General features: G+C 39.6%; 1 protein-coding gene across 6 annotated transcripts in view; it reads right to left on the reverse strand.

The window, feature by feature from the left end:
* Positions 1-20,419, reverse strand: part of SETD2 (SET domain containing 2, histone lysine methyltransferase) — a 111,064-nt gene that overhangs the window by 85,085 nt on the left and 5,560 nt on the right. For 5 of the 6 annotated variants that reach the window (XR_007134005.1, XR_007134006.1, XR_007134004.1 and 2 more), the window contains exons 2-3: positions 6,925-6,964; positions 927-5,284 (exon numbers count right to left, since the gene is read on the reverse strand). Coding sequence is in view for 3 of the 6 variants with exons in the window: in XM_047772608.1 (XP_047628564.1) it covers positions 927-5,284; positions 6,925-6,964 (4,398 nt within the window). In the remaining 3 variants the exon portion in view is untranslated. The remainder of the gene's footprint in view (positions 1-926; positions 5,285-6,924; positions 6,965-20,419) is intronic. The other variant, XM_047772619.1, reaches the window with a different exon arrangement.

Raw genomic sequence — 20,419 nt, forward strand, 5'->3', positions numbered from 1 at the left:
GAGAGATGAAAGCAAGCCAACTGAGAAGCTCTGCTCTAGAGGAGTATGTTTTCATTATCTTACTCTCATTATACCTTGTTTATGGTAGGGATTTGTGGTAAACCACTTTACCACTTATTTCCTAAAAACCTGTTACACTATTGCCAAGTTTCATCTATTAGCAATAGATTTTAAAGCATGTTGAAAGAAAATTATGTATTAATCTAGTTCCAGCGTTATAAAGTACCTAAAGATATTTTTCAAAAATGTCCAGAATGAAGTAAGGAAAAAAAATCCAACATAACTATTTTTTTCTTTTCTAACAGCAGATTATTTTGTAGGAGTTTTATTTCACTTTCTGCCACAGTTTCATATGAAAAAGAAATTTAGGAAAAACTGGGCAGGTCTATATACTTTTAAAAAATGTACTTTTAGAACTAAAGGGGTAAAAGGACAAGAAAAAAATTAGACATCCCCTTCCTGGGGAAAAAAATTATAGGAGGGACTCTATGCCATCAAATGTAAATAAGTTAATATACTTTTTATGTCTCTCACTCTTTTTTTGGGGGGGGGGGCCATACCCAAGGCATATGGAAGTTCCCAGGCCAGGGGTCAAATCAGAGCTGCAGCTGCTGCCACAGCCACAGCCACACCAGATCCAAACTTCATCTTTGACCTACACCGCAGCTCATGGAAATGCCAGATCCTTAACCCACTGAACAGGGCTAGGAATCCAACCTGCATCCTCATGGATACTAGTTGGGTTCATTACTGCTGAGCACAACAGGAACTCTCTAAATATACTTTTCAGGTTTTTTTAATTTATATTTCACACTTACAACTATATTTCACACAATTGAGCTCATATATTCTGAGCTTTTGAAAGCTAATTTTTTTCTCCACAAAACGAGGCTAAAACTTGTCAGACAAGTATGAACTTGGCTTACCTTTCTGTTAAATAAACATTTTCTTCAATCAGATCAAAGTAACAAGGCATCTTCCCTTGCTTGGCATATTCCTTCCACCGCTGTGGGTCCCTGAAGTCCTCCATAACACAGGAAGGACCAACCAGTGCTGAGCCTAGGAGCACTGCTGTCTCTCCCTGCTCTACCTCCACTCTAACTTTCTTTCTGTCCTGAAGCTCACTATCACTTTCAGATTCACTGTCCAATTCCTGTCTCCTTTTTTTAAGAGGCCCTCTATCTTTCATATCATTTCTTTCTAAGTTTTTTGAAAGATCTTTCTTTTCATTCACAGCTAAAGAGTCTTTAATGGAATTGCTACTTATTTCAGGTGCCTGCACTGTCCCCTTGTCCTTCTGAAGTGATAGAAAAAATTTATTGGACTGGTTTGAAAAGTGAGATCCTCCATGTTGATCCCAATTCTCCTCCTCTTCACGATCATCTGTTAAGGAATCTGGTACCTGTCCTTGAATTTGATCATATACAACCCCAGTTCCAGGAGGTCTACCTGCTGATCTTGGATCCCAGTAGCCATTGCCCTGCCAGTAATTACGTGTCCCACCATACTGTTCTGTGTTTTGCTGATACTTGTGTCCACCACAGGATCCATAACTGCTGTCAGGTTGCTGATATGTGGTAGTAGGCTTTTCTTGGTGAGAGAAGTCCCACCCAAGATTTCTGAGTTCTTCTGATGAACGGAAACCATCCACCCGGGAGATCTCACAAGAAGAAGAAAAATTCAACTCTGTTTTTCCCAGTCTACTATCTGGCCTCTTAGGGAAAGTGGCCTGTTGCCGAGACTTATTTGGGACATCTTCAAAATCATCAGAATAAACTGGTAGCTCTTCTTGCTGCCTAGAAGCTATTTTGGCTTTCACCATTTCCTCAGAATTTGGACGACCAAGGGAGTCAGATTTCACATCTGTATGACTTGTACTATCAACCCCATCACTCTGAGGATGAGTAATTTCAGGCAGGTGATTATCTACTTGTTTTCGGCTGGGGTGTGTAAAAGAAATTTCTGGATTCTTCTCTGTTCCTTTATGAAGGAAGAACTTCTCAGTCTGAGCACAAGATTTACTTGTTATACTCTCAAATTTTTCCTCATATGAATGTCTTCTTGTCTCCAATCTCTCATCTTCCCAGTGGTCAGAATAGTGTCTGTAACTCTGACTGCTCCGAGAAGAACAAGGACTTGTTTCTTCCATGGGCAAAGTAGAATTCTTTGGCACAACCACAACAGACTGAAGGCGGTTTCTTGGAATACTGCTATCATCAGAATCTGTATCTTCTGAATCACTTTCATCACTTGAACTTTCTGAAGAACCAGAATAATCTTCATGGACAGTAGATACAATCTCTGAGGCATGACCACTACTGTCACATTTTAAGGTATATGTTACACCATCACTGTCCTCCATGGTTAAATTCAAATCACAAGAAGAAAACACAACTTCTGAATCATCAGAAGTATGTGCATGTCCTCTTCCACCTTCTTCATCTAAAGAGACTTCTGGTCTTCCTTTTCTATCAGGCAATATGGAATTCCCTTCTTCTTGACGCTCTTGCACACATTTCCCAGATAACCCATTATTATGCCTGTTTTCCCAGGAGGCAAACCCCCTTCCTGAATCAGGAAGGCCACCATCTACTTCTATTGATGTTTCTTTCTCTGCATGCTTTAAAAACTCTGTGCTTTTACTCTTTAGCACAGCATCCAAAACTGGAGATGTGTTATCTCCACACTGCAAGAGAGGTAAACTGTCCACTTTTATTCCTGGTGGAAGAGTCTGAAGAGATGAAGCAATACATGAGCTCCCTGCAGATTGATATAAATTATCAAAATGATTAATAGAAGCTGAACTAGTACTACCAACACTCTGCTTATATTCTCCACATGCAAATTTTGAGTGCTGATCTGTCAGATTTCTATTATCACATATAACTGTTTTTGATTTCAAATGCATATCCATAAAGCTATTTGAAGAAATCTTCGTAACTAAAGGCTCAGTATTTTCAGCTTCGGAATGACACAAAGAAGGACGGCTGTCATTTGAAGTACAGTATATATCTGAATCTTTGGTTTTACAGCAAGAAACTCTCATATCAACTGGTTCTTTCACTACTGTGTTAGAATAATCTACGGTCATAACTGGCAAACACATGAGTTTATCTTGGTGTGGCAATACTAGAGATTCTGTTTCTCTAAATGGGCTTTCTGACCTAGTATGCTGAATGCAAGTATTATCTTTCTCTTTACATCTATTAATATTTTGAAATCCATTTGATGAAATCATGCATGCTTTGACCAAGGGGGATACCTCCAATCCAGTCACACTATCATCAGAAGACATCAAAACAGTGTCAGTTTTAGAAGTGCAAAATGTTGCCAAATCAGATTCCACACCAGGAGATCCATTTACATTTAATTCTGTGGAACAATAACTTTTTAATTGATCATTCTTCACTTTACATAAAGAGTCTAATTCCTTAATACTATCATGGCTATCGCGTCCTATAAACTCAGACTTAAAAATAGGCGATTCATCTAGCTTTTTAAAAGTAGGTGAATCATTTAATCGATTTGACGGAGATGGAGACTCAGTCTTTTCTTTTTCAGGAACTTTACTAATCATTCTTAATTCACTACCTTTTGAACAAGGAGTCTGTAAACCAAAAGAATGAGACTGTCTGATTTCCTCATTCAATTCTGTACAACAGAAAGAATTTTTAAATTTATCAGTTTTGGGTATAGGTCTTGAAGGGGCAGATTTATAACGGGAAGCACTGGTATCATGCTTAGAATATGATGACCCCCGACGGAATCCTAGTTCATTAGGGGGAGAACAACACCTTTTCACTGATTCATTTTCTGAAGTCCTTTTGGATTCTCTTTCTAATTTTGATGAATACTTTCCTCTTTTCTCCATCTCTAAATAGGAGGACTCAGTTTTACAGTCCCGATCAGACTTAGAATAGGATGATGATGTCCTTAGGTCTCTGTAAGAGGAAGAATGAGATGAGGTGCGTCTTGAGTATGTCTTCTTATACTCGTCTTCTGAGTCAGAACTCTCTCGTGCTCTGTTGTCTGTATATAGCCGAGAATAGCGTGCCCTCTCTCGATAAGGGGAACTTCTGTGGTAGCGACGATCAGAGTCATAATAATGGGATCGTTCCGACCTGGAATAGGATAAACTAGATCGAGAGCCTCTCTCAGATCTAGAACGAGATCTGCTCCGTCTTCTCTCCCTCTCTGATCTACAGCGAGAAGATATATACCGAGTGTCTCTTTCAAGCTTTGAATAGCTAAAATATTTATCATCTCTCTCTGTTTTAGATCGTGAAGATTTTCCTAAATCCTCACTTTTTAAAGGTGCTAAGTTCTTTTTTGAATCTCTTTCTTTTTCAATGTTTGCTGAATATTTTAAATCATGTGATTTTTGACTTGAGGAAGTCCGTATAGAATCTTCATCAGATTCTGAACCAAGAAAGGTGCCTTCAGATTGTGAGGATTTCTTCCTAGAACCTGTTTTTTTAGAGCCCAGACTACTCTTAGAACTATCTGGCATTTCTTCTTCCTTCCCAATGTGGGAATCTTCTTTTTGTGAAGGAATATCTGCTTGCTCACTCAAATTGTGAGTTATATGTTCTTCTGAACTATTAGATACAGTGTACGGCTTAGTGTCCACTTCTGATGATTCTGGAACAATTATAACTGGTGGTTCCTTCAAGGCTCTAGCTGCTACGTTGACTGGTGCTGTCATCAGAACTGTTACTGGTGTGTGTGGCAAGGCCACTGGCTCTGTTATTGGTGCTGGTGATGAGGGTGCTGTGGCTTGGGGAGGTGGAGGTGGTGGAGGTGGAGATGAGGGTGGTGAGTCTACAGTTGTTGATTCTGCTATGACTGCTGGTAATGGTAGTATGGGAGGAGGTGGAGATGTCACTGCGGTGGTAGTAGTCAGCAGTGGCCTGGATGTTACATGAAGCAAATGTTTCTTAAAATGAATTTTGCCCAATTCTACCCTTGATTTTGGTGGGGAAGATTCTTCTGTAGTAGATAATGTATCTCCAATGTCTGTTTTAATTTTAGGGGTCGAGTCTACTTGAAGAGGTGCAGCTGGTGAGTTAGGCATATCATTTTGCTTCTCATTGCCAAGTGCAGTCAGAAACCTGTTCTGCAAAGTTTTCTTTGTAAGGCTGAAGCTGAATGACACCTTCTGTCGTCCCTGTTCCTCCAAATTAACTTTTGTCTTGGTGCCTTTGGGCAAAAAACGACTAGAAGCAACACCTTTGAATATTGGTCCTTTGATGAAACCTGTTTTCTGTACATTTTCAATCTTTGCCTATAAATGAACAAAAAAGCAGTTACTACTACAATAAAGTTACTTTCAAATGGCTAGCATCACAGTTAAAATATCAGGAAAATCAAAGTCCTCTTTAATGACAAATAGCACAAACTTCATTAAGCTATACAAGCATTTTTAAAAAAAACTCTTTATTATGGCAATTTTCAAACATACACAAAAGGATAGAGAATAGTTTAAAAAACCTCAAAGTACCCACCCCTAGGTTTAACAATTATCCTAATCTTCCACTCTTACTCTTTGGAATTTTATCCAGTTTTATAACTATTATCAAGGCAGAATTTTTAATGAGAATTAAAAAAAAAACTGATGTGTATTTCAAAGTACACTACAAAAGGGCTGTGGATAGAGAGCAAAATAGCTAATATCTCAGTAACAAAAAGAGTTTGTTCTTGTGTCCTATCTGAGAAGAAACATCAGAAGAAATTATAACCAACGGTTTTCTGGCATCACACAGAAGCATTTGTGTACTTGGTAGAAATACAGATCTGTGATAAACAAGAAAGTTAATTTTGTTTTGTTTTGTTTTTAAAACAAGCACCTCAGGCAATTCTGATGGGAAACCACTGGTAGAGAGCAGTCAACCACCTGACTCATTTAACAGATAAGTAACCAAGAGAGGACCAGACCTTTCTGCCCCTGGAAATTACTCTATCCTGCCACACTATCACTGTGTCTGCCTGGGTCCCACACATCCAGCCCATGCCTGATTCTACTCTGGGAAACAACTACAAAGTATATTTAACAAGACTTCACCCTTCATTATTTGCCAAACCACCAAAAGAACTGATAGGTTTTAAATGTTAAAGGCATAACTTATGCTGTAGACAGAACATCAGAAGAATCTACAGCAACAAACTTAAGATTAAATTAAAGATAGTACACTTGCCATTTATGACATTTTTCTAGTTGATGTTCTTTAATCAATTCTAGCTATTTAAAAGAATAGTTTTCCACTTCAACATGGCAAAATTCTAAGTTTTCAAAATTATATAACTGGAGTTCCCGTTGTGGTGTGACAGAAATGAATCCACCTAGTACATGAGGATGCGGGTTTGATTCCTGGCCTCATTCAGTGAGTGGGGGTTTCAGCGTTGCCATGAGCTGTGGTGTAGGTTTCAGATGTGGCTCAGATCCCATGTTGCTGAGGCTGTGGGGTATTACCTGCCAGCAGCTTTATCTCCAGTTCGACCCCTAGCCTGGGAACCTCCACATGCTGCAGGTGAGGACCTAAAAAACAAAAAACAAAGTTATACAGTAACCATTCAAGTGGGAAAGTAAATATTTTCACTTGCATTATCATAGAGCAGTAGTTTTTAAGAAAGATAATTCACTTTTCAAATTAAATATTACATGGATGCTCAATATGTAAAAAACAGGCAAAAAGTTGTCTTCAAAGTTGCTAGCTTCCTTTACACTGACTGAATTTTACTGAAGCTCCAAAGTTTAAAAACCATTTTCTTGAGATTTATAACATAAGCTCAATGGAATGAGTTACTATCGATCCAAAAATAAAATTAAGCAAAAACTGTTACTCTATTTCGCATTCAAAATGATAGCTGAATTTTGAATGTTTTCAAATTGCATAAACACAAAATACCTCGTTAAATTATACTTACCTCATTTTCTTCTTCTCTATTGCCATCCAACCAAGAAAGCATGCAAAAGAATAAAAAGAAATCATGATTACTTAAAACTGATTGAAATGTAAGCTGTTTTTTATTAAACCTTAGGATAACCACAACCTAAAGTTACATTTATACAGAGTGCCCACTCCTTCATAGCCTCGGTTACATTTAGCATAGCAAATATTTAGCATACCAAAAAAAAAAAAAAATGAAGATAGTGCCATATACTGTGCTGGGTACTGGAGAGAAAAGGTGAATAAAGCAGAGTTCCTGCCTTCAAGAAGCTCTTTAGTATCTATTCCTATAGACACTAAACATAAAGCAATTCCAACATAGTGAAGTAAATACAAGAACAGAAATATGCACAGCTTAACAGCAAAGAAAAAGATAGTTTAGTGGACATATAGGAATACAAAGAATCCTCCTTAAAAGAAAAATTAGGGGTTTTTTTGTCTTTTTTTTGTCTTTTTTTTTAGCTATTTCTTGGGCCGCTCCCGCGGCATATGGAGGTTCCCAGGCTAGGGGTCCAATTGGAGCTGTAGCCACCGGCCTACACCAGAGCCACAGCAACGCGGGATCCGAGCCGTGTCTGCAACCTACACCACAGCTCACGGCAACGCCGGATCCTTAACCCACTGAGCAAGGGCAGGGATCGAACCCGCAACCTCATGGTTCCTAGTCGGATTCGTTAACCACTGCACCACGATGGGAACTCCGAAAAATTAGTTTTTGAATAATGTATTAGTAGGGAGACCTTAAGCTGAGGAGGATCTGAGGCAAAGTTAGACATCAAAATAGAATTAGTGGTTCTCAGAGTTCCCTGGTGGCTCAGTGGGTTAAAGATCCAGCATTGTCACTGCTGTGGCACAAGTCTGATCCCTGGCCCTCAAACTTCAATGTTTCACAGGTTTATCTACCTCCCCCCCAAAAAATTAGTGGTTCTCAACTTGTTTTGGTATCCATTCAACAGTCCCTTTGCTAAATGCAAGGTATGTACTCTGCTCCACATTACAGCATATGGCTCCACAGCACATGGCTCTCTGAGCTCACAGTTATGTTCTAACAAAGACAACCACACTGTGTCCTGACTGAGGAATCAGAAGGCAAAAGTCTGGCACATACTAGTGTACTTAAAGCATACCAGAGAAAGAGAAGCTACAAAAGGGTTTGAGGCTATGCAGCCAGATATGTATTTTAAATAGGACACTCTAAAGGCTATATGGTAGGACTGGAGTACAAAAAGCTATCTTAAATGCCCCTTAAAAGAATAGTACAAAAAGTCCTTTCCCTAAACGTAGGCTTGACTCCACCATAATGCAGTCCATTTACCAGCCATGGTAGCCATACAAAATGAAGTAATGAAGAGGAAAAAAGTTGGCAATACATGAATGAAATCTGAGGCAATGTCAGGGTTAAACACTTTTTTCTACTCTAAAACCACTAAAGATTCCATAGATGTGATCTTAGAACTACGACTGTATTTCATTGATTCTATGAAATACATTTTCCCCATACATAGTATCTCTGCAGAATGTCACATGCTATCAATAACATCATAGGAGTTCCCTTCATGGCTCAGCAGAAACGAATCTGACTAGCATCCATGAGGATGCAGGTTCTCATCCCTGGCCTCGCTCGGTGGGTTAAGGATCCAGAATTGCTGTGGTGTAGGTCACAGATGCAGCTCAGATCTGGTGTTGCTGTGGCATGGGCCAGCAGCTACAAATCCAATTTGACCCCTAGCCCAGGAACCTCCATATGCTGTGGAGGTTTAAAAATTATAGTTTATTTTTTTGCTTTTTAGGGCTGCACCCACGGCATATGGAAGTTCCCAGGCTAGGGCTTGAATCAGAGCTACAGCTGTCAGCCTACACCACCACCACAGCCACTTAGGATCCGAGCCCCATCTGCAACTTAGACCACAGCTCACGGCAATGCCGGATCCTTAACCCACTGAGCGAGGCCAGGGATTGAACCCAAGTCCTCATGGATACTAGTCAGGTTCATTTCTGCTGAGCCAAGACAGGAACTCGCAGACTAGTATTTTAGAGTTGGGAGTCACTTTGGGAGATGACAATACCTAGGTGTGGCCAAGTGAGTGGACTGCCAAAGCAATAAGTGTACAAGACCTTCCTGAAGACATTAATGAAATTGTGAGGCTGTAATTAATAACAAGAATGAGCCACAAATGTTTTTAATAAAAGAACACTTGCTTTGGTAGATTATATTAAGGTTAAGAGCAAAGAATAGGGTTTTTGAAGGAAGGCTGATAGAACGAAAGTGTGGAAGCCAGAGCTAGGAGTACTGAGTCCCTTGTGCCTCCACCATAAAAAATAAGGAGGCATGCAAAAGCAACCATTTATCTCTCCATCATGAGATCATACTAGAATGCCTTATTTCTTCTTTTATAAGCTACTAAAGAAAAACCAGAGGAATAGTGAAGCCAGTTTTCTGTCAAAAATGTACAGTAGGCAGACTGCAGCTTACTAAAGAACTATATTTAAAGAATTTTGATAATCCATTTCAACACAAAGACAAATTTCTATTAGGTGACAGGGCACATGTAGAAAAAGACTTAAAAGAGTTTGTCATAGCAAGTTCAAAGAACCAAAGAATGATACGATTATTCAAATCAACCAACCAACCAACTTCTTAGGCTAGGACACAAGAAGTAAAGTTTCCAAAGGGAAGTGTGGTATAACAGAGAGATTCACCATATCAAGAATATCCATAGGAGTTCCCATTGTGGCTACAGTTCCCAGTGGCTCTGATTCAATCCCTAGCCTGTGAACGTCCATTTGCCCCAGATGCAGCCCTAAAAAGACAACAACAAAAAAGAATATTCATAAATACAAATAAGTTGGAGAATAAGGGAATCTAGATACCATGTCACCTAATAAATGGTTATAGTTAGATCAAAGTATTTTTATTTACTCTGGAAAAAAGACGATTTATAGGACTATAGTGATTTTTGTTTCAAAATATCAGAAAATTTAGAAGATGAAAGTCTTATTTTGCGGAATTCCCAAAGTTAGACTTGCGATCAACAGAAGTGCAGAATGACAAATTTTAGCTCATTTAAAGTTAGAACATTTTAAATTATTTATTTGAAAAAGTATAACACATAACCCAGAGGAAAATTTTATAATGCAGAGATAGACAACTAAAATTACATCTCTTGCAGTTCCCTCTGCAGTAGTGGGTTAGGAATCTGACTGCAATAGCTTGGGACCCTGCTGAGACACAGGTTTGATCCCCTGCCCGGGGAAGTGGGTTAAAAGGATCCAGCATTGCAGCAGTGGGTCAAGCTGTGGCTCGGATTCAATCCCTGACCCAGGAACTTCAATATGCTGCAGGTACAGTCATAAAAGATCAAATTTTGATACCTAAATTAGAATCCTTTCTCTACATTTATTAACTCTATGATCTGTAACACTCAATTCCCTTTATTGCTCTCCTAGATGTCTACTTCACACATCCCCCACCCCAAATCTCAGTCACCACTCTTAACTAATATTAATATGCTGCATATTTAAGCCCATTTTCCACCCATCTGCCAATCTTTTAAAACAAGGCAACGCGGTGATAAATTTTCATTTCCTGTGAAAATTATCTTTTGAGTTCTCAAGGTAAACCTAAAAACAACAGAGTATTTTTACCTCATTTTACAAAGAAGATACCTGGATGTAATTTCCACTTTCAGACACCAATAATGTATAATAATAAAGCTAGTTAATCTATGAAGTTGAATTTTGTTTTTCTTTTTAGGGCTGCACCTGCAGCATATGGAAGTTCCTAGGCTAGTGGTCGAATGGGAGCTGCAGTTGCCAACCTACTCCACAGCCATGGCAATGCCAGATCTGAGCCATATCCATGACCTATGTGGAAGCTGGTGGCAACGCTGGATCCTGAACCAACTCAGCAAGGCCAGGGATCAAACCTGCATTCTCATGGATACTAGTCAAGTTCTTAACCCACTGAGCCACAAAGGGAACTCCTATAAAACAGAATTTTATCAGAGCTTCTATACCAATGGTTTTTTGGTTTTGTGTGTCTCAAATGCCAAGATATACTATATTAGAATTTAAGAAAATGCAGCTGGGGAGTTCCCGTCATGGCGCAGCAGGAACGAATCCAACTAGGTAGGAACAATGAGGTTGCGGGTTTGATCCCTGGCCTCACTCAGCGGGTTAAGGATCCAGCACTGCCGTGAGCTATGGTGTAGGTTTCAGACACGGCTTGGATCCTTTGTTACTGTAGCTGTGGTGTAGGGCAGCAGCTACACCTCCAATTAGACCCCTAGCCTGGGAACCTCCGTATGCCACAGGTGTGGCGCTAAAAAAAAAAAGGAAAGAAAGAGAAGAAAATGCAGTTGGTCTATAACCCTACCCATCCAATCCCTAGATAGTTTAAAATAGTCTAATCATCACAGACAGCTGTTAAGTGCCATCAATAACTCATTGGAAGATGTCAAATCTTAGGCTCTAAGACAAAGAAATACGGCAAGTTGACAAGGAAGATGCAACCCTCACAGAGAAATAACAAAGGGTAAAATAAAATGATAGAAAGACTATTAGTCTGAGGAGTTCCCATCGTGGTGCAGCAGAAACGAATCCGACTAGGAACAAGAGGTTGAGGGTTCAATCCCTGGCCTTGCTCAGTGGGTTAAGGATCCAGTGTTGTCATGAGCTGTGGTGTACGTCACAGACACGGCTTGGATCTGGCGTTGCTGTGGCTGTGGTGTAGGCCGGCAGCTGTAGCTCTGATTAGACCCCTAGTCTGGAAACTTCCATGTGCTGCAGGTATGGCCCTAAAAAGCAAAAATAAATAAATATATAAAAGAGGAGTTCCTGTTGTAACGCAGTGAAAATGAATCCGACTAGGAACCATGAGGTTTCGGGTTCAATCCGTGGCCTTGCTCAGTGAGTTAAGGATCCAGTGTTGCCATGAGCTGTGGTGTAGGTTGCAGAATCAGCTGGGATCTGGCATTGCTGTGGCTGTGGTGTAGGCCAGCAGCAATAGCTCTGATTAAACCCCTAGCCTGGAAACCTCCATATGCTGCAGGTGCGGCCCTATAAAGACAAAAGACAAAAAAAAAAAAACTATAAATTAACAACAGACACTAATACCCTTCTAGAAGTCCAACCAGGCAGCTGGTTTTCATGCCTACATCTACACTAAGAGCACTAGAAATCAAAGCTGACACTGCGGAAACACTCTAACTAGTACAGTATGATGAAAAAGCACTATACAATTTAGCCAAAGTTTTCTGTACTAGGGCCTTTCTATGGCCTTCTGTCCAGATGGCATGCCCCAACTCCCCTTTCCATTGTGTGTTTTCAAAACATCTGATGGGGAGGCCTAACAGTGTAATATATGTTAAGAGCAAAAGCTTGAAAATCAATCAAAATGGATTTGAAAACCAACTCCAATACTTTTGGTACTTTTTAATCCAAGATACTAAGAGAAATGGTGGCCAGATTATCTACATAACTGAAAGAGTAGTACTGTAATTACTTCAAAGAGAGGATGAAAAGAGAGAACATTTATTTAAAATCCTCCAGGAGTTCTCTTGTGGTACAGTGGGTTAAGGATTTGGCATTGCCACTGTAGCAGCTTAGGTTGCTCCTGTGGCATGGGATCGATCCCTGGCCTAGGACTTCCATATGCCACAGGTGTGGCAAAAAAAAAATAAAAATAATAAAATAAAATCCTCCATACAGGGAGTTCCCTGGCGGTTCAACAGGTTAAGGATTCAGCATTGTCACTGCTGCAGCTCTGGTTGCTGCTGTGGTACATGTTCGACCCCTGGCCCAGGAACTTCTACATTCCACAGGCACAGCCAAAAAGAAAAAAAGAAAAAATAAATGTATATATAATGAAAAAAATATAAAGTCTTCCATATAGAAAATATTTGTAAACAATGCAACCAAGGGGTTAATAACTAAAATATATAAAGAGCTTACACAACTCAATATCAAAAAAAGGAACCCATCAAAATATGGGCAGAAGACCTAAATAGAGATTTTTCCAAAAGACACACAGACGGCTAATAGGTACATGAAGATACTCAATATCACTAATCATTAGAGAAATGCAAATCAAAACCACAATGATGAGTTCCCACTGAGGCACAAGATCAGAGGCATCTTGGGAGCACTGGGATGCAGGCTGTTTGCCAGCCCAGCACAGTAGGTTAAGGATCTGGCATTGCTGCCGCTGTGCATCTGCGGCTTGGGTCAGATCCCTGGCCCAGGAGCTCCACATGTTGCAGGTGTGCCCCCACCCAAAAAAAAGTATCAACTATCTTACAGAACAACAAAAGCCTCAGTTTCTGAGCATCGAGTTTTCTACCATTTTTCAGGATCAGAGATTTATGGTATATCCAAAAACAACCCTTTATCACTGCATCTGTAGTTTCCTCACTTCCCTTCAGTCCCTAATATTCATAAAGAGATAAATGAGACTGATATGAAGGATTTTAACAGAAAGACAAATAAACAAGAGTAAAGCACAGGAGCAAAGTTTAAATAGGTTATCCATTCCAGAAAATACACAAGTTTAAAACAACTAAAAAGGCTGGGGGTATGGGTGGAGGAAATGTTCTAATACAATAAATAATATACTGTCCTAAGGCAGCAGTTATATTCTCTCTCAGACCACCATAATAAGATTTCTAGTTTTCATTATTTTAAATCCACTAGGACCAACAGAAGCATAAAAAGAGCCTTGAGCACCAATTACTTTCATCAGCATAACACATACACCCAATTCCCTGATCTCCTCTCCCCTAATCTGAGTTATTTAAGAAGGTCTTATAATCAATGTCAGTAATTATTAATACTGCTATTCACTCTATCAGGAAAATAGAATAATGAAGAATTAAGTCAACTCAAACATTTACTAAGCACATACCACTATGTACCCAGCTGCCAGTTACTGAGATTCCTCTGCCATTCAAAAGTCTCTAAAACATATTCATCACGGTCCTTGGATTTTTCTCATACATGGGACTACAAATTCCTTTAGGTCCTAGCAACTGAACCAACAGGTCTAAATCATGCAAGAGAATGGATGAATGCTAAGATAGGCCCCATGAAATGTTAGCCTGTCTTAACACTTTGTACTAGTAACTACCCACAGTATCTTAAAAGTTGGAGAACTATAAAAACACACATTTATACAAATACATCTTTTAAAATATTTATATTGAAATAGTAACAATGAAAATAAAAATACTTAAGCAATGGGTACATTTCACAAAAGCACATAGCTAACAAATTTTGCAACTAACATAAGCATAGTTGAAAAAAATGTCCTATCATAATCAGGTTCTAACTACTGCCCCAAGTGCATATCCTCTGACACTATCATTATCTTCTCTAATAATAAAGCAGTCAAAGAAAGATAAGCACCAAATATTTTTTGGTACTCTCACTGTCTCTCTCTAATACATGCAACCATTACTGTAACTGCGGAAATACTGGTTTTATATTCGACTACCACTGTTTCAATATGTTAATATTTAGTTATTAACATCACTTCCTTATACAAACTGCTGTTAATCTGCCAAAAAGACTATATACTATACTTTTAAAATTTCAACAACTGGTTTCCTAATTATACAATAAAAGATTTTGTGGAGTTCCCACGTGGCTCAGCAGAAAAGAACCCAACTAGTATCTATGAGGACGCAGGCTCAATCCCTGGCTCTGCTCAGTGGGTTTAAGGATCTGGTGTTGCCCTGAGCTGTGGTGTAGGTCACAGATGCCACTTGGATCTGGCATTGCTCTGGTTGTGATGCAGGCTGGTAATTGCAGCTTCAATTCAACCCCAAGCCTGGGAACATCCATATTCCATGGGTGTTGCCCTAAAAATATATATATAAACAATAAAAGCTTGTTTTCATTCATGTGAATGGTAAATTTAAGCTTAAAGAATTACCTATTACAGGAGTTCCTGTCGTGGCTCAGTGGTTAACAAATCCGACTAGGAACCATGAGGTTGCAGGTTCGATCCCTGGCCTTGCTCAGTGGGTTAAGGATCTGGCGTTGCTGTGGAGCTGTGGTGTAGGTTGCAGATGCAGCTCGGATCTCTCATTGCTGTAGCTCTGGCATAGGCAGGCGGCTGCAGCTCCAATTGGACACCTAGCCTGGGAACTTCCATATGCCGCGGGAGCAGCCCTTAAAAAAAAAAAAAAAAAAAAATTACCTATTATAAACTTCAGGAGTACCTATCTCTTCTTTTTTTTTTTTTTTCCGTCTTTTTGCCATTTCTTGGGCCGCTCTCGCGGCATATGGAGGTTCCAAGGCTAGGGGTCCAATCGGAGCTGTAGCCACCGGCCTACACCAGAGCCATAGCAACGCAGAATGTGAGCCACATCTGCGACCTACACCACAGCTCACAGCAACGCCGGATCCTTAACCTACTGAGCAAGGCCAGGGATTGAACCCGTTACCTCATGGTTCCTAGTCGGATTCGTTAACCACTGTGCCACAACGAGAACTCCCAGGAATACCTATCTCTAACAAAATGTTTTATTGTACTTCAACAATGTTCATCTGTTTACTCTAGGTTGGTTTTTTTTTTTTTGGTCTTTTTAGGGCCGTACCTACAGCATATGGAGGTTCCCAGGCTAGGGGTCCAATTGGAGCTATGGCTGCCAGCCTACACCACAGCCACAGCAACAAGGGATCTGAGCTGCACCTGCGATTTACACCACAGTTCATAGCAACACCAGGTCCTTAACCCACTGAGAAAGGCCAAGGATCAAACATGCATCCTCATGGATGATAGATTCATTTCCGCTGAGCCACGATGGGAACTCCTGTTTACTCTAGATAATTCTTAACTAAATTTCCAACAGTCCAATAAAACGTGTACTTATGTTTTAGGGTTGATACACATACTAGAATTGCTAAATTAATGGAAGAATTATATATTTAACTAGGCAATTTTAGAAAGTCTGTGTGTGCTCAATATCAGAAAAATTAACTTCCAAAGAAAGAGTTTTTGCATCCATCTATATAATTCATGAACAAGGAGTTCCCGTCGTGGCGCAGTGGTTAATGAATCCGACTAGGAACCATGAGGTAACGGGTTCAATCCCTGGCCTTGCTCAGTGGGTTAAGGATCCGGTGTTGCTGTGAGCTATGGTGTAGGTTGCAGACGCAGCTCAGATCCCGCAGTGCTGTGGCTCTGGCGTAGGCTGGCGGCTACAGCTCCGATTGGACCCCTAGCCTGGGAACCTCCATATGCTACAGGAGCGGCCCAAGAAATGGCAAAAAGACAAAAAATAAAAATAAATATAATTCATGAACAAAATGCTAGCTCTACTTTACACTCACCCAAAATTCCTAAAGACTTTAAACATGGCATCCTCTGCCTACTAGAGTATGTAATTAACAACTATTCACCAACAAGTGAAATATCAAACAAAAGACTTACAAAAAAACATTTTGGTCCATGAGTCTCCAAAGATCTAATCATGAAGCAAATATTGGTGATTACTATATACAGCACTCCCCAAAGAGAATCTCTAACTCCACTTGGCAGGAAGCAGACAGCACAGAAAAGCTACAGTTAGAAACCACGACTTGCTCCAGATTCTCTAGAGCCCACAGCATTGTTCCCAGTAAGCAGATCTCGGGACAGCCTGCCAGCACAATCAAACTGCTATCAATACCCAAACTATCCTAAGTATATTTTCACTTGTGAGATGTTAGCCTCTGACAGAAAAAGCATTCCTATTTTTTAAAAAAAAAAAAAAGGCATTCTAAAATAAAAATCATCTTTAGGAATTCAGACCAATTTTAAACCTCTGTCTAAATGACCAAAATATTTGCTCAGTTGGAAAAGATACTGAAGTAACCATTAGATTAAAAAAAAAACAAAAAAACAAAAAAACTACCCAATCAAACATAAAGGACACTATACATGAACTCCAAAGTTAAGGGACTCAAATACAACATTTGATTAGCATGATATAACCTAAAATGACACAAAGTAATTGTTTCTCATTTGAATCCATGAAAAGTACACTTTCAAATATAAATCCCATTACAAAAAAAATAACAAACCTATTGAATTTTCAGTTAACCAGCTTGTTGGCTAGCCTCAAACCAACCACTTTCAAGAGACTGCACTTAAATAACTTGAGTTTTCTCTTTAAAATAAGCAGCCAACTAAGCAAAGTAGGGCAAGAGTAAAAGCTAATCCATCAGCACCAGACAGGACAAACAGAAATAAGATGGGCAATAAAGTAAAACTTTAAAAAAGAAAATGAAAAAGTATAGGAGTCAAATTCTAAACAAAATTGTGGAAGTTCCTGTCGTGGCTCAGTGGTTAACGAATCCGACTAGGAACCATAAGGTTGAAGGTTCGATCCCTGGCCTCGATCAGTGGGTTAAGGATCCGGTGTTGCCATGAGCTGTGGTGTGGGTTGCAGACATGGCTCGGATCCTGCGTTGCTATGGCTCTGGCGTAGGCCAGCAGCTGTGGCTCTGATTAGACCCCTAGCCTAGGAATCTCCATATGCTGCAGGAATGGCCCCAGAAAAGGCAAAAAGACAAAAAATAAATAAACAAAATTGTGAAAACACCATCATCAATTACCAGATATACTCACCCTGTGGATAAACATTTTTGGAAGGAGACACCTTCCACACAGCATAAGATGTCCTAAGGCCCTTTTAAACTACTTAACAGGAGTTCCCGTCATGGAACAGCAGAAATGAATCCGACTAGGAACCATAAGGTTGCGGGTTTGATCCCTGGCCTTGCTCCGTGGGTTAAGGATCCAGCGTTGTTGTGAGTTGTGACGTAGGTCACAGACTCGGCTCAGATCTGGCGTTGATGTGGCTCTGGCATAGGCCGGCAGCTACAGCTCCAATTAGACCCCTAGCCTGGGAACCTCCATATGCCAAAGGTGTGGCCCTAAAAGGACAAAAGACAAAAAAAAAGAAAAAGAAAAAGAAAGCAACTTAACATAGTACCTTGATAGTATAGACTATCCCGTTAAAAAAGCACATTTTATACATAACTGCAAGCATGCAGATACAATATACAGAAAAAAAGGTAGAATATGTGTAGTAGTATGATTCCCCTTTTGTAAAAACAAAAACCAAACAAAAGGTCTGAAAAGGTATACACTAAACTGTCGAGAGTGGTTAACTCTTGGATGTGGGACTTGAAGAGATGGAGTTAGGAAATTAAAGGTGGATTTTTACTTTTTCCTCTATAAACACCTAGATTATCTTACCCCCTTTGCAATATGCATTTACTGTTTTTGTAATTAGAAAAAAAAAAAGCCATTTCAAATTTATTACCAGATACTGTTTTTAAAGTAACACACTCAGGAGTTCCTGTTGTGGCGCAGTGGTTAACGAATCCGACTAGGAACCATGAGGTTGTGGGTTCGGTCCCTGCCCTTGCTCAGTGGGTTAACGATCCGGCGTTGCCGTGAGCTGTGGTGTAGGTTGCAGACGCGGCTCGGATCCCGAGTTGCTGTGGCTCTGGCGTAGGCCGGTGGCTACAGCTCCGATTCAGCCCCTAGCCTGGGAACCTCCATATGCCACGGGAGCGGCCCAAGAAATAGCAACAACAACAACAAAAAAAGACAAAAGACAAAAAAAATAAAAATAAAAATAAAAAAAATAAAGTAACACACTTAGTTAGTACCAAGAGATAATAACAGTAGTAAGGTACCTCCAAACCTTGAATTTAAAGCTCTGTCCTCAGAAACTAAAGACTAGGAGACACGACAATTAAATGTAGCATCTAGGAGTTCCCACTGTGGTGCAATGGGATTGGAAGTGTCTCAGGAGTACTGGGATGCAGGTTCCATCCCCGGCACAGCACAGTGGATTAAGGATCTGGTGTTGCTGCAGCTGCAGCATAGGTCCCAACTTCGGCTTGAATCTGGTCCTTGGTCCATAAATACCATATGCCACAAGGAGGCCAAGAGAGGGGGAAAAAATGTAACACGTGATCCAGACAAAAAAAAAAGGACACTGGCAACCTCTAAATATGACCTGTATACCAGGTAATAATATTGCTATAAATGTTAAATTGCCTGAATTTGATTATTGCACATTGGTTATCTAAGAAAATATTTGTTCTTAGGTAAAACTATGAAGCATTTGGGGTAGAGGGTCATGTTACCTGTACCTTACTCTCAAATGATTTGGCCAAAAATAAACACATTGTGTGTGTGTGTGTGTGTGTGTATTTTATATAAAAAGATAAAGGAGATGTGGCAAAATTTCAACTACTGGTCAATATAGATGAAAATATGGGAATTCATTATACCATTCATTCAGCATCCCTGGAAGTTTGAACTGTTTTTCAAAATAAAAGCTCCTTTCCCCCTAAAGAATAGATTTCTCTCAGAAAAGGAAAAAGGATGCTTCTAAACCTGATTTTCAGTGACTCTAGGTGTAAGTGTTTCAGTTTCTAATATGAATTGTCTCTCAGGGTCCTATAATAATAGCTCTCTGCATTACAAAATAAGGTACTCTATAGTACCTTGGAAATGATGAAGCTGGTCAATTTTTGATTCCAGCAGATGACTATTCTAGCTTCTTATAAGTATCTGTTAAAGAGTGAATGATAATTTTTTATCATTTCAAATTTTTTAAAGGAGAGTACATTAAATCAGTCACTATAGTGAAAGGGTCAGAAAAGACTCAAACACAAGTCTCACTAAGGAAACTAGAAAAGTATGATTCGTAGATAATCTTGTATGTATAAAGTATGTCTTAACAGTTTGACGTTTCTTAGGAAAACAACTGTATCAACAGTTGCTCCATACCTTTCCAAAGATGTAATGTGTCAGTAGACAATTGGTCTGCCTGAAATCTACAAAAGGCAAGAGCAAAGAGGGACATGAATACTGGAGAGGTATACTCTATCCTAAGTATTAGGTTAGTTCATCAGGCTTTCCATATTCACCAGTAAACCCTTCAACTAATATTTTGGCCTCTCATGTACCTCAGTAGCCCAAAGAGGGTATCCTGCCTGTAGAGTATACCTCAATCACTACAAAGCTATTTCTCCCTTATGAAATAACAAAAACTGAGTTATGTACTGGCTGCAAAGCTACTAAAGGTCCAGACCATATGTGCAATCTGATGGCCAGATTATGATGCTTTCAGTTGGCTTCTTTTGGCAGCTCTACCCACTGTAATTTAGGTGATTATGAGAATTTTATGAGAACTTGACAAAACTCATTGCTCTTTATTTTATTTGAACATGCTGAAATTTTTTTGCCCAGTTAATGAACATTATTTTTGCCAAATTCACCATGGTTTTCATATCATGGTCCCTTATAAAGTACTGTCCTTTCTAGCTGCATCTTTCCATTCAATACTAATAATGGAAGAGTTAACATGGTCCTAATTCTTAAATCCTCATTAAAACCCTTTGTAGAAAATACTGTTATGATCCCCACTTTACATACAGGACACTAAGGCACAGAGTCATTACAA

This window comes from Phacochoerus africanus, chromosome 1 (genome assembly GCF_016906955.1).
Source record: "Phacochoerus africanus isolate WHEZ1 chromosome 1, ROS_Pafr_v1, whole genome shotgun sequence".
NCBI classification, from domain to species: domain Eukaryota; kingdom Metazoa; phylum Chordata; class Mammalia; order Artiodactyla; family Suidae; genus Phacochoerus; species Phacochoerus africanus.